This window comes from Notolabrus celidotus, chromosome 14 (genome assembly GCF_009762535.1).
Source record: "Notolabrus celidotus isolate fNotCel1 chromosome 14, fNotCel1.pri, whole genome shotgun sequence".
Lineage (NCBI taxonomy): Eukaryota > Metazoa > Chordata > Actinopteri > Labriformes > Labridae > Notolabrus > Notolabrus celidotus.
In genome coordinates, this window is record NC_048285.1 from 19,702,051 (window position 1) to 19,716,614 (window position 14,564).

General features: G+C 41.8%; 1 protein-coding gene across 1 annotated transcript; it reads right to left on the reverse strand.

Annotated features, from left to right (window-relative positions):
• Nucleotides 1-387: 387 nt before the first annotated feature.
• Nucleotides 388-14,286, reverse strand: rab4b (RAB4B, member RAS oncogene family). The gene is made up of 8 exons (XM_034701477.1): nucleotides 14,060-14,286; nucleotides 10,084-10,164; nucleotides 7,604-7,718; nucleotides 7,231-7,293; nucleotides 3,291-3,445; nucleotides 3,072-3,167; nucleotides 2,762-2,941; nucleotides 388-2,665 (listed from the first exon to the last, which is right to left on the reverse strand). Exons 1-7 carry the CDS (start codon nucleotides 14,073-14,075, stop codon nucleotides 2,826-2,828), a joined length of 642 nt encoding a protein of 213 aa, XP_034557368.1. The 5' UTR covers nucleotides 14,076-14,286; the 3' UTR covers nucleotides 388-2,665; nucleotides 2,762-2,825.
• Nucleotides 14,287-14,564: the final 278 nt, after the last annotated feature.

A 14,564-nucleotide genomic window follows, 5' to 3' on the forward strand; every position in this document is an offset into this window, starting at 1 on the left:
ACATTAAACCACTCTAGTCGTTGCTCCATCGACCTGAGAGCATAAATCCAGACAATTGGACACAGAGGGCATTTACTCTTCATCATACGAGTCCTCTGATATCCTAACCTCCCCCTGACTGCCTGAGAGAGGAATGATTCGGCTGAAGAATGGAAGATGAGGCAAATGAATCATGATCATGGATCCTATTGTGAAATTTCAGGGTCTGTTGAGTCCGCTGCCTGTAAAACTGATGTGTTACATTCTGCTGCTTGCAGGAGAGAGAGAGTGAGTGAGGGGGGGGGGATTTAGGTTTACCTATATCCAGGAAATGGTGAGCCCCTGCGAATGCTGCTCACTGTAGCTTAATAAAGTCAAGACATAGAAGATAAACAAACAGGAAGCAGGTGAAGGTTTAAATGAAAAAACAAGCAGTTTACTGGGTATTGCATAATCATTACAATCAATGAGAAACACTCACCCTCAATAGACAATAGACAAATCTTATTTACAGCACAGGTTACTTAAGATGTACAGTAGAATTTAGGTTGATTATATAACATTAGTTACTAAGCAACAACTGAGATAGATTGCCTTCATAATGATTGATCCAGACTGGAATAAAGTGATGAAATAATGTATTTCATATGGCTTACATGAAGTGTATAATAAATAATCTACAGCTTAATGTATGCTAAATAAAGGAGCTTTGATTCAACAGTATTCAACCACTAGCAAAAGCCTCCTGCAGCTCAGGAAGTTGACATCCTTTCATCGCTGCCTCCACATCAGCAGTGGGCAATATGAAGATGAAAGCTCTTACAGAAGGAGGTTATCGCCCGCAGGCAGCACAAACAAGGAAATGAAAATTCAGAATCTCAGTTGTTCTTTAGTAAGAAATGATAGCGTCTACAATTAAAATCTTTATTACAGTATACTGTTCAAGTAAAATAAAATGTACAGTTCTATAGTTGCAGCATATCAACAAAAACAAACAAGAATTCAAAAGTAAAAGTGCACTTGCAGAAGTAGACAAACTATCACACGATGCCAGTATTGAATGAAATCTACATTTTTGTTTTGACCATCTGTCTCTTGATATCCTATACTTTCTCATGTTTGCACAACTCACCATGTTTTCCTTTCACATTTGCCGGCTTAATTGAGCTTCACACACATATGGTTTGTCTGGGAAGACATGCACGGAAAAACTTGAGTTAAAGATATGAGAGAAGTTTGCTGGCAGTTTGTTTTCATCTTCTCTCAGCTGGGTCAGCATGACCTGCTCTCTCTCTTTCAGTGGTTTTGACAGAAGCGGGAGAGTTCGGGGAAGTTTTTTTAAGCGATTAACTCACTACATCGTTCTCCTCCAGCAGCACCACAAACCATGCTGTTGGTGTTAAGACAGAAAGAGGAAACCATCATGTTTGAGTGGAAATCCCCCGTTTCTCTCTGGGGTATCATCGCAGGGTCTGTTCTGAAGAGAAAACATCTGGGTTGACTTTGTAATCTCAGTGACTCTGCTGTGCAAAGAGGAGTGAATAAAGCTTCAAACTGAGTCCTGACTCTTATCAAGGTGCGTATGCAACCTTGCGTGATTTAACAGTGTCGAAACTCTATGAAGGAACTGGGTGGACTGAGTGAATGTTCCCAAAACACAGCACTGAGGTAAAACTGTGGTTTCCTATGACGTCTCTCATACAGTATGTGCTGCACCAATTATAGGGAGGACATGAGTATGGAGAAAAAAGCCAGCAGAAGGAGTCAAAATATTGTAAGTTTGCAAACATGGATGACCATTTCTTCACCTTAGGACCAGAGACACGGAGACGTTACAATGGGCTGAGTCTGTAAATCTACAGACTGTGGGAATTCAATAAAAGAGTAAAATCTCCTTTTTTGTGCTTTAAACCAGACCCACAGGCTCATCTGCGTGAGCGTAGAATGGAGTGATTGGACAGTTTAGAGACATGGTGACTTGGAATAATATACCGTAGATCCACAATATCAAGTATATTACTAAGGCCAACACGCTATGTCTTAAGAGTGCATATCAATGCTCAACAGAAAGTCAGACGGACTCAATGTGACACATCTCTGAGGGAGGAAAAGAACAGGGCTCTCTCTACATTTGGGTTTTAAATACACCTTAACTCCTGGAGGATTAACAGCTTCTGTTTGGACCAAGAGAAGATACTGGACAACATCTTCAGAAATGTTTACAAAGATTTGCATTGATCCGGCTTACAGTATATGTACAGCAGTTCTAAACCAAATCTGTGACTGTCGGCTTTGTTCAATGATAAGAGGACACATTTGGGAGCTTGATAACTTAAAAATGGTAAAAGCACAAATTAGTTTCTGATAATAATTTACAAACAAAGATGTGCAAACATGAAAAGCATGTTAGGTTACTAAAAAAAAAAAGCACAAAAACAAACAACAGCAGGACAGCCCGTACAAACCACCCTCACCATCCTCCTGGTCTGGTAAATAACTGAGAAACCGGTTTATAAAGAAGAACATTACTCTTCTTTATGATCCTAGTGTGGTCACACTGAGGGGTTTCCCTGCCCATATGAAGGGGCAACAGGGTTGCGGTGATCTCCAGGACCACTCCTCCAGGTGATCCGAGGTGTGTGAGACTGCAGAGTGAAGCATCCCACACACCGAAAAGCACCTGGAGCTAATGTGAGAAGAGAAAAAAGAAGACAGAAGGTGATGACATGGCAGATTTCAGAGAAGGCCTCGTATTTTTCACTAAGGGTCAAATGCCACCGACCTGTAGGGGGCGTCCTGTCTGTGTGGGCCTGTTGGTTGAGGCGAGGGTGTGGTTCCCCCGATCCCTAGCAATTACACTGCTGCTTATTCTGTGTGGTGGTGCCTCTGGGCTGTCGCAGCTGCCTCAACGAAGCGTCTCCATACTGGATACCTGAACCCATTCTCTCCGGGTCCAACTCACCTTTTAAAAGAGGTGCGATGAAATATTGTCAGCAATTACAAGAGACTGCAGTTAAACAAAACATTTGCATACACTCACAGAAACACCCAACTCAGTCACACCTCTTTAACAAAGAAACCAGAGGGAGTACCTGAATCTATCTTGTTGAGGATGGTGCGGGCACATTTTAGGAAACCCTCCTCTACATTCTCCCCTGTCAGAGCACTAGTCTCCAAAAACATCAGCTCTACATTTGGGGTGGAAAAAAAGGACAAATTCAAGGTGAAACGAAGGAGAAAGTCAGAAAGAATCAGAAGAGATGAACACTTAAATTATGGTATGATGATGATGCACATTCAACATCAGTTACCATTCTCCTGAGCAAAGCGGGACGCCTCCAGGAAAGTCACCTCTCTGTCTGCATCCAGGTCTTTCTTGTTGCCACACAGGATAATAACAATGTTGGGACTCGCCAGAGTCCGTGCATCTGTCAGCCAATTGGTGAGGGCGTTGTACGTTTCCCGACTGGAAGACATTACAGCACAGATGGACACATTGTAAGCATAATGGCTGACTTATTATTGGAGGCAGAAGGTTGATCTTTAACTTGTCAAGCTCAAATTACTTTTGCATAGCCTCCAGGGGCTGAGAGGCATGCAAATGTTGTCGCTTGGACAGGATGGTGATGACTGCAAATGCACCCAGCTTAGTCTCAACTGAACTTTGTGTCTCTGTTTGGTGTAATGTCTAGGCCTTTGGAGCATGTACTACATACTTTAAATCAGTACTTGTAATGTGTTTAAATGAGCACAAAACTTGCTTAATGCCAGTTATTTTTATACAAGAAAACCCTTTTTACTGAACAGCATACTTTCACAAGACCTTTATGTGAAGCAGGCCTTTATTTTTGGTAGTATAGTAAGTATGTTCGTTATAACTGATCATCTCTCAGTGTGTGGCCTCTTTTTGATCCATGTTAAAGGTTCTGCAATATGCTGTTTTTGTATTCCCTTTTAATCCCAAATCTTTTCATTAGCTCACCAAGGCCTCAGTTATCAAACATTTGCAGTTAGAATATATCTACTGCTACCTTGTAGCACTTATTGTAAAATCAGTTTGGCGTAAAACAACACAGCAAATTAAAGTTTATATTTCTAAATTCAATTAAAGCTCCTGTGATGAACTTTCAGCTTGTGTTGATTTTGGTGCCCCCTGTGGACAAAGCAGCATCTCTAATGGCCCTTTTCCACCGGCCCGTCTTAGCCCTACTCGACTCGGTTTGTGTTGTGTTTCCACCGGCGCGGTACCTCCTGTCAGATACCAGTTTTTCGTACCTGCTCCGCTCTGGTTCCAAGTGAGCTGAGCCAAAACTAAAAGGTGACGTCGACAGACTGCCGGCCACTGATAAGTCAGAGAATGTCGTCACCGAAGAGTCACAAGCACGACGCCCAACACAGGAATCAAATCCATCCATCCATTATCTTGACCGCTTATCCCCTTAGGGGTCGAGGGGGGGTTGGAGCCTATCCCAGCTGGCAACGGGCGGAAGGCAGGGTACACCCTGGACAGGTCGCCAACCTATCACAAGGCTAACACAGAGAGACAGACAACCATTCACGCACACACTCACACCTACGTGCAATTTAGAGTGATCAATCCATCAACCTGTTGAGCATGTTTTTGGACTGTGGGAGGAAGCTGGAGTACCCGGAGAGAACCCACACATTCACGGGGAAAACGCGCAAACTCCACACAGAAGGCACCTGCCCGGTCGGGGTTGAACCAGGAGCCTTCTAGCTATGAGGCAACAGCGCTACCCCCTACAACACCGTGCAGCCCAGGAATCAAATCCGCCATTTTTAAATATTTCTTCTCGCCGCCTGCAGCCTTCTTTTGCTTTCCTCTCTTGCCCGGCCTGCGACAAAAAGCCACAGACCGAGCAGCAAGTACACCATTGCCTCCATTGTATGTGATTGTTGTGTTTGTGTCGCTTTTGAAATGACGTTAATGCAGTTTCGCGCAGCTGTGTTATGACGACCCCGCCCACCTTGAGTCGGTACTCGGGCTGGTGGAAAAGGTACCCAAACCGAGTACAGTTGAGTCGAGAAGGGCTGGAACTGTGTAGTGGAAAAGGGCCATAACATTTTTCTGATTTCATCCTGCAAAACACCAAAATGTGTCACTGTGAATATTTGACATGGAAAACGAAAAAAATAAGTGTTTTAAAGTGTCTTGTCTTTCACTTGCTCCCTTCACAGTGGTTATAAGCATTACAAATTAAAACATGGAAATAGTCATCTTCCTGTTAATGGTCTTGTTTGCCTCTGTAGGTCATCAAACAATCACTGACAAGTTCAATATGTTTCATAATCATACCATTGTAAAAGCGCTCACAGTGGCTTTAATCAAATCTATGGTAATGTACTGTACATAAGACTTTATTTCCATTTACATAATATGACAACAAGTGATCGTTTATGCACTCTGGTTTTCCCTCTGTTGTTTTTAGATCCAGCCTTTATTTGTTTTAGATAGCACCGCCTCCAACTCCTATTTGACACCAGCTTTAGTTTGACTATCCTTTTGTAACTCAAGGTAGTACTGTGTGTCTAGGGATGTCGGTTGGCCTTGTGGTGTAGGCGTGCGCTGTATATACTGCAGCTCTAGTCCTTGTCGCAGCTGTGGCTTGTTCCACTCCTGGCCTCGACCCTTTGCTGCATGTCATCCTGCTCTCATCTCCCAACATTTCATGTCTCTTTTCAGCCGTGATGAATGACTTCTAATGAAGTCACAAAAGCCAGAACCATAACTAAGACAAGTCATCAACATACATCTTTTTGGTCGGTGGGTAACAAAGACAAAGTAATCCCTCTAAAGTGAAGATTCATCATTACATAAAGCAGACGTAAGGTGTTGAAAAAGGCTGGACCCTGGTGTCCATGGCAACATAAGGGTGTTGAGGTGAGCAGCAGGGTGTGGGTCAGCAGAATAATGTCTAACAGCTGCTTTCACACACAGCCAGAGGATGACGTCACCCCCTCATCCGCATGCTGATGGGACCGAGTGGCTCAGCTGTAATCAGGTTCACACTCTCTCCCAGCTCCTCTCCTGTCTGTCTCCTTGCTAACCTTTTCACCTGTGAAAAGTGATAAATGTCTCCATCTCCCCACTCACTCTGTTGTTTTCCATCTCCTCCCCTCCTCCTCATTGCTCCATCCCGCTGCAGTTTTCTCCTTCCACTCTCCCTGTTTGTTTTCCCCTCAGGTGACACTTTCTGTGATGGACTTCTGCTATCCTGACTGCTGCTGCCTGCCAAGAGGATGCCTCTACATTACAGCGCCTGTCACTCTGCACTCCACCAAGGCCCATGGATTCCTCGCAAACACAAACTGTATTACATTCCTGTCTTTCTACATTACGGCTGTCACTCTGTCTTTATTTCACAACCCCTCTTTTTCGCAACTCACAGCTGATGAAAGACAGTCCTGTGCTTGGACTCTGGTATTCAAATCTCACTGTATGGCTCTAAGTATATGGTCATTACGTTGCGAAATTATGGATGTGGTACCGACACATTATGGTAGACAGAAAAACAATATAGGGGCTCATGAAAATAAAGACAGAGTGAAGTGAAAACCATTTACAGTTAAGCGTCATGGATCAGCACATTTCAATTTCAGGTCTAGCCAGATCCAATTTCAACAGCTCAAAATGTTACTGCTGTGAATGTCTGCTGGCTCCTCTATTTTAAGTTTTTGCTACTTTTTAATGATCTTTTCAGTAAATATAACAAAATATCAGATGTAGAGACACTTTTTTGCCCGGATACGGTGTAAGCAGGGCGTAAAATTTTGTTTTGTTTTCATACTTTCGCCCATTTCTGCCAACTGTCAGGCTATTTTGACCCTCGCTGGGTGCTGTACTTGTGTTGTGATTTGGTACGGCGTGAGCGGCGTGACATCAGCAACTGGAGTTCTACTCGTTCCCTTTGCTCCGAGGGGAGGAGGGGAGGGGTTAGACGGGGTCCTGAAGACATGCTACATTCAAATTCATGCTAGTTTTCCGAGACTACCAACCCCAGCTTTAAGTTGGATTTTCCTAATAAAAATGTATGGCAATTATTCTAAATCAAATAAGGCATGATTTTTTATTTGGCCGGTACATTTTTTGAGGTTACTAGCCGATGGCAGACGAGGTAAAATTGTCTGATGTAGAAAATATGGTTGCATAACTCACATCATGAAGAACTTTAGAGAAACAGTATACGTTGAGGGATGCTAAAGGGACAGTGAGTGCGTGGAATGCGTTACCTGGTAATGTCATACACGAGAAGTGCTCCAGCTGCTCCTCTGTAGTAGCTGCGTGTAACAGAACTGTGACGAGAAAGCAGAAAACTGAGTGAAAAAAATGCATTCACCATGTCAGTATCAGCTGATGACATCCGTCAGGGGGAAAGATGGAAGGAGAGAATGACCCTTGTGTTGAGTTTTTATCCTCAGTCAAGCACATAATTACTCCTTTGGTGCTGCTCAAAGGTGTGGCATCACCACATGCTGCTGTGGGTTACTGTTTGAAGCTGGATGCTGCCCAAAGACAGCGTGTGTGCTCAGTAATACATGTTAGCCTTGTATCCCTCAAAAGTTTACCCAACCCTGAGAAGGAAATACTGCAGAGGTTGTTTACCGGAATCGCTCCTGCCCGGCTGTATCCCAGATCTGCAGTTTGACCGTCTTTCCACCGACGTTGACCACTCTGGAGCCAAACTCCACGCCGATGGTGTGATTGGAGTCTTGTTTAACTGCAAGAAGGAAGAGCATGAAAAAGAATGATGGAAACAGAACAGCACAAACTTAACCTTTCTATTCAACCAACAGGTGTGCGCTGCCATAACGGAGAAAACGCTTTCAACATTGCTCCCAGACTGCTTCTCTAATCTACTATATGTAGGTGTGTTGTGCTTTTTTAAAGTACCTAAGTCGTTATCTTCAAACAGCTCATATCCACATGAGAGACTAGATGGAGTCTAGATGAGATTTACATTGTCAGCCTGCCCTCCCTTTCTTCTCCAGTGACAGCACAGGGACCTCACACATCTTTAATCAAATTAATACAAGCGTGTGAGTGTGAGGGAGTGTGTATGTGTCCTCTGGAGTTTTCACGTGTTTCAACATTACTCACCAAAGAGAAGCTGTGGGTTTTTTCACACCGAAGTCCCAGCAAATATCCTAGTTTAAGTGAGCTGACTGGCTTCTTAACAATCATCCATTCATTGTCATTGTTTATGTTTCATGAGTTCTCTACAATAATCCCCACTGTGAAACTTGTGGTATCTGTCAGGGAGGTTCTGATTGAACTAAGGTGTCACTATCATTTGGGGTGTTTTTTATTGGATTGCACAATCCAGGAAATGCAATTTTATGAATGTAGTCTCAGTGCCAGGTGTGGGATTGTGAGTGCGCAGAGCTGTCCCAATGTCACAGCATCAAGTCTGTTTCCTGATGAAGACTTCAAAATGACAAATCCCACACTTTCTCTGATATTTTGGGTCTTTTTAGGAGAGTGGATGGAGCAGGAAACCAGGTGAGAGAGTGGGGAGTGACATGTGGATAAAGGGGCTACAGGTTGGCCGCTCGCTTAAGGACTATAGTTGCTGTACATGGGGGCGCGAGTTAACCACTAGGCCCCTTAAGTCGGCATTTCTGATGATTTATAACTGCTGGACTTACCCAGAGTTCATTGCAAACTTTGTGATGTAAGGGACGTGAATGTCAAGCCTCCTTTGAAAGATACACAAATGTTGAATGAGTGTTTAATAAAACCAAAAATCATTTAATTTGTTTTCTGTTATTCATTCCATGTTTGTAGTATTTTTTAAATTATTGTTTTAGTTTAATTATCACAAAAAAAATGTAACATTATTTTTTCTATCTTTTGTTGAATTGCTTAGATATAAGCACTACACTATAAGACACATTTATGCTGCATATTAGCATTTTCTTGTTTTTATCTAATGCTGCATCTTATTACAATGCAACATGAGATGTGTCCTTTTCAGGGTTGGAAATTTCCATGGGAAGTCAAGCTGAGGAATTTTGGAAATATTCCAAATTGGACACTTTCCATGGGATTATGGGAATTAATGGGAATTGAGGGTAAATTTAATGGAAAGGTATCATATCCAAGCATAAATATTTGTTTTGTTATAAGCAGACATCCATCCAAAGTAATAAAATTAAAATAGATTTATTTGAAAGTAGAACTTTATCAAGTGTTAAATATTTGATTGAACAACCAATTATTTCATTGAAGAACAAAAACATGAATGTTGAGTTAAATATTACTCCCCCCGACCCAACCCATTCAAAAATTAACAAAAATGCAATCCCAACAAAGTCCCATTCAAAATGTTAAATGAAAAAAGCCGCTCTCCTTCCAACAAAGTCCCATTCAACATGCAAATAATAAAGCATCTTCCCTCAAGCTTCTCAAGCCTTTGCAGGATTCTAGAAATCATCTGTGCATGTGATTGAGGAATAGCATAGATATTAAACTGTACTTGCATGAAATCTGGTTGTTTTAGTCAGGATTATGCTAAAAATATATTTTCCCCAACTATATTTCAGTTCCCTATTAAGAGCCAACATTCAGTTTAGTAAATTCCTAGTTTATTCCTGTTTATTCCCATAAATTCCCATGGAAAGTTTCCAACTTTGAAAATTCCTGGAATTTTGCAACCCTACTGATGCCATATAAGTCTGTGAGGGTTCAGTCAGTGCTTGGGCTTTATGGTGGACGCTAGGATGGGACAGTTGCATCCCCATATTTAATTAGGCGAGCACTATCTTTGGGCTTCATAATGCTTCTTCTGAAACCAAAGGGTGACATCACTGAGACTACATTCATGTTTGATACAGTCTGTGGGTCAGAGGTTATATCACTCTGACTTAGCTTTTAGAAAATTGGACCAAGGCTAAATACATCCCCATGGTTTAGTTTCCCTTTGTATCAGAGTGAGGCGCTTTATTTTAAGTGTTTGTAACTCCTAAAATCGACACTCATTTCATGACCATTTCCATTTCTTCCCGTCTGTGTAATAATATAATTACGTTTCACTCTGCTGCGAACCTGCTGTGACTAATGGGCTTAAACGAGGGAACACTTACATTTGTTCTCAATGAACTGGTGGAGGAGGCAGGATTTCCCCGTCCCAGCGCTGCCAATCACCAGGAACTTAAACAGGAAGTCTGAAAGCAGAGCAGAGCGAAGGAGGTAGAGATTAATGCAACACCAACGTCAGGAGGAGAATCATGAACCTGCAGCTCAGTCTCCCCGAGAGACGATCCTTAGATTTCCTCTTAATCCCGTTGAGCTCCTACTTTCACCGTCTCCAACAGCCTCAAATTAGCTTACTAATCACAAAGCCTCACATGTAAGCACCGTAACCTGCTGCTTATGATTCTAATTGAATATGCCTGTTTGTCTGAGGTGAAACATGACACCGACACCAGCACTTAATAACACGTGTCATCCAAGCAAAGCCGAAGCTGGAGAGCTATTGAATTTGGATTAGGTGTCTTGTGCAGGGATTGAATAACCACAGCCAGCTGCTTGTGCAGATGTTGTTGTTGTTGTGGGGAGTGGGATCTCGCTCTGGAGAGAGAGACAACAACCAGACCCACGCTAATGTTCTAAAGCTTGACATGGAAGTCCATCCGTGGTACAACAAGGCAGCTTTGTGTGAGTAGTGACCACAGACAGTGCAGAGGGCATTCACATATGCACTGAGAATCATGAGGGAGCGTGTGTTTGAAACACTCAGAGCGGTTGTAAAAGAAAAACAGGAAACCTGAGAGTGACGAAGAGCGAGAGTGAGTAATGATCGCAAACTACACTTTTCCTCCAGAGAGCCTGCTTCATGTTGGAATCTGAGGAAAGTAAAGTTAAAGTGTAAGCGCTGGCTCTGCAGTCAGAAGCGCTGGCCTGGCTAATGATTGGTCATCACTGTTGTGATCGCCAGCCAGGTAAACACACCGTGTGCATTCAGCTCCTTACAAGGTCGACAGGAAGAGCAGTTGAGGGGAAGAGACGGTTTGAACAAGGGCTGATCTTCACTTCCCTGTGTGACATTTAAAAATCCTTACACCATTGTTCTCAGTGCCACCTTCATCTGCTGACACACACCACCTCCACTGACTGACAGTTAATGGCCCACCTTTTGTTTGTTGAAGCCTGCGCTTTCTCAGGAAACATAGGGGTCAAACCCACGGTACACGAACAGTGCTCTTACTGTGGGTTTGGTCTCACAGCCAAAAAAGCCTACGAGCACTTACAGTTTCCTTCTGCAGCAGCAGCAGCATTACACCTCAACCATACGTTGTCAATGTCCGTGACAGCAAGAAGCGACTACATCAAAAGTCAACAGCTCTCTTTTTAAAATCTTGTCTAAGCTTTTAAGCATTTTCCCAGACATATTCCCATGTGAGATCTACATACGTACAACAATCAAGCTGTCAGTATGTCAGAAGGGAGGGTGGAATGCAGTGCTTCCCTTTCAGCTTTCAGGCATTTGTATTCTTTACACATCAATATTAAATAACCCGAGGGAACAGGCTAACACTGTGTTCTGCATTCACTGACACTGTGACAACATTTAACATGCTCAGGTTTTAGATCTGCACGGGGTTTATGACTGCTGCGTCCTCTGATTTACTCATCTACTGACTTCCTGAATGCAAATGTGTTTGGGTCATTGACATGACGTGCATATTTTTGTGTCCGAATCCATTATTTTCTTTTGAAATAATTTGTTATTTTTACATGTACATTCAAATATTGGGATTTATTTTATTTTGAAGTATCTCAAACCCTGAAAATGTCAGGTGGCGCAACCGTCTGAGCAAGTGAACTGACTTAAAACACTATAAAAAATGTATTTTAATAATAATAAATTAAAATTAAAACACCATGGCATGACTTTACATACAAGAGCTTTGAAATAAACATAATTTCATAAATATCAATAATTTAAAGGCACCTAAGGTTATTTAAAAACTTTTGTCCAGCAATTTGCATGTTCTCAAATGTCAGGGTGGCACCACTGTACTCATGGAGCTTTTATTTTGAAAGTAAGTAGTTATAATGGACTTCAACATATGAAATAATTCAGAGGACCCTACTAATTGTCATGACTGAGTTAAAAGGTTTGTAGATGTCTCTTAAATAATAATAGAAAAGCTTTTATCAACTTATAGGTGGACGGTAACACTTTCCATGTCAGGTGGTACAACCAACCTAAAACTGTAAAAATTATATTTTAAACCTGGCCAATAGAATGAAAAAATCCTAATATATTGTTAATAAAAAATAGACTCACAAAATACAAATGTGTAAAGCACTGTAACCACTCTAAGGGATACTTCCTAGAACTTTCACTTAGGATAAATGATAGGTAAGTACATATATTTTGACAAATATCTAGGTGTGCCACCTGACACTTTTTGGGTGTTCAAGAGTAAAAAAAAACAACTATTTAAACACTAAAAAAAAGGAATGTGTTCAAAAAAGCCTTGTTTGAACACATTATTCCAGACACAAAAATATGCATTGCAGCCATTCTGGAAATACTTTTAAAAAATATTTTTTTTTTTGAGGCTTATTTGTCAAAGACCCATCTATATGAATGCAGAACAGGATATAAAGTATGTACAATAAAGTAGTATGTCATTTTTTTTAAGTACAGGGTGGACATTTGCAGTAAATCAGACATTTTTTTTTCTGCAGCTAATAACCAAAACATGACAGATTATTCATGAGACTCAATGAAAAAGTGAAACACACCAATCAAATAGTCAAAAAGCGCTAAATTGTAACGCTTATAGTTGAGTCTCAAAAGTCACATCACTCTAAAAGTCATACATTTTGTGCTCATCATATTTATATTGCCCTCTGAAAGTTCCACTAAAGGCCCACTATGAGAGGAGACGGTGATCAATAAAAGGCTATTACTGCTACCATTAGCTCTGGCACTTTTACACAAATACTACCCACTGGGATTCAGTTTCATACAGGGAGTGATAGAGACAAGGCTCAAGTACAGACAGATGGAGAGTGTGTGTGTGTGTGTGTGTGTGTGTGTGTGTGTGTGTGTCTGAGAGAGAGAGAGAGAGAGAGAGAGAGAGAGAGAAAGAGAGAGAGAGAGAGAGAGAGAGAGAGAGAGAGAGAGAGAATTGAAGAATTGAATTGAATTGAATTGAGAGAGAGAGAGAGAGAGAGAGAGAGAGAGAGAGAGAGAGAGAGAGAGAGAGAGAGAGAGAGAGAGAGAGTGTGTGAAACAAGAGTGGATGATGGTATGCCATTTTGAACAACTTGATCTACACAGTGTCAGGCCAATTGTGCTGCTGATACTATCAGACAGAGTCATGTTTAATAAATGTCTCCAGAACACTTTTAACTTCCTGGTGGTTGGCCACCATGTCCAGGTGTTTTGTGTCAGCATCTGCTTGTAATAGAATTTGCCTGAGGTGCAGACAGACTGGAAAGAGATGTGGTTGAGAGTACACCTGACATCTGCTTCTCTACAGGTAATGGATGATTTTAGCCACAGTTATCTAACTTCCTCATACAGGCCCTTGGAGCAAATAGCTACCTCTCTTTGGTACAACAACACAGCCCCCCCCCCAGGACTGGATGCAACAGTATTACAGCTCGCAAGGTCACCCATGCTGCTTATATTCCAAGATCAGGTTACTTTCGCGTCTGCAAACACACACTGAGTCGTGTATTAACATGATCCTGTAGCTTTGTGCCTCAAGTTTGTCCAACTTCACCTGGAAATCAGTCTGCTCATGTTAACTGACCGTTTAAGGAAGCACTGTTTCTCCGCCATCACAGGACAGAGTGTCAGTTAATTCAGATGAAGCACTTACACAACACAGGTCACTCTGAATGAAATGTCAGTATTTTATTTATCATCCTTTAAAACCGTTAGCATGGTGAGGTAGCAAGCTAAACTAAGCTAACGGTGAAGCGAGCTAACTAGCAGTGTTGCTAAGAGCCAGACTGTGTCATCTCTCAGCAGGCAGTGAGCATTTAACGGCTAGCAAGCATGAAATTACAGTCTGCCACCGAGCACAAACATACCGTATGTCTCAGACATGTTGACCCTCGCTGTATCAACGCCTGTTTCGGGCCTGTTTTACTGTCTTCTTTGGATTGTGACAGCTGTAAGCTCGCTGAGTTCACACCTCTGAGGGGTGTTTATCTACGATGCTAGAGGTTTCCTTGATCCCTTCCTAGCTTTCTTTTTTTTTTTTTTTTTTTGCTCCGGCCACAACCAAACACGGCTGCTGCGTGCTACGTCATACGTCACTTGGTGTTGCCTTCAAGTGCTGTTCACCACGTAGGAATTTTAAAAGTCAGTATAAAACACAAACTCAACAAAGTCATTGAAAATTGGGTTTTCTTTGGAATATCAGAAATGTGTTGACTGATACTTTGTACATTATTTTTTTTTGTGACTGACACCTCGCTATTACCCCTAATCATAGACTATTTCTCTAATTATTTTTCTTTTCTTCTTACGTTGTTGCTCCTATTTGGTTTTGTTTTTGTAGTGTCTTGCAAGTCCATATGGGCTGGGCACCTT

Bases quoted from the DNA above. Each gene is read 5' to 3' on its own strand.
- rab4b (XM_034701477.1), bottom strand. The intron at 7,719-10,083 runs GTAAGTGTTCCC...TCCTTCTTGCAG, and splicing joins CCAGTTCATTGAGAACAAAT to TTAAACAAGACTCCAATCAC. The intron at 3,168-3,290 runs GTAACTGATGTT...CCCCAAATGTAG, and splicing joins CCGCTTTGCTCAGGAGAATG to AGCTGATGTTTTTGGAGACT.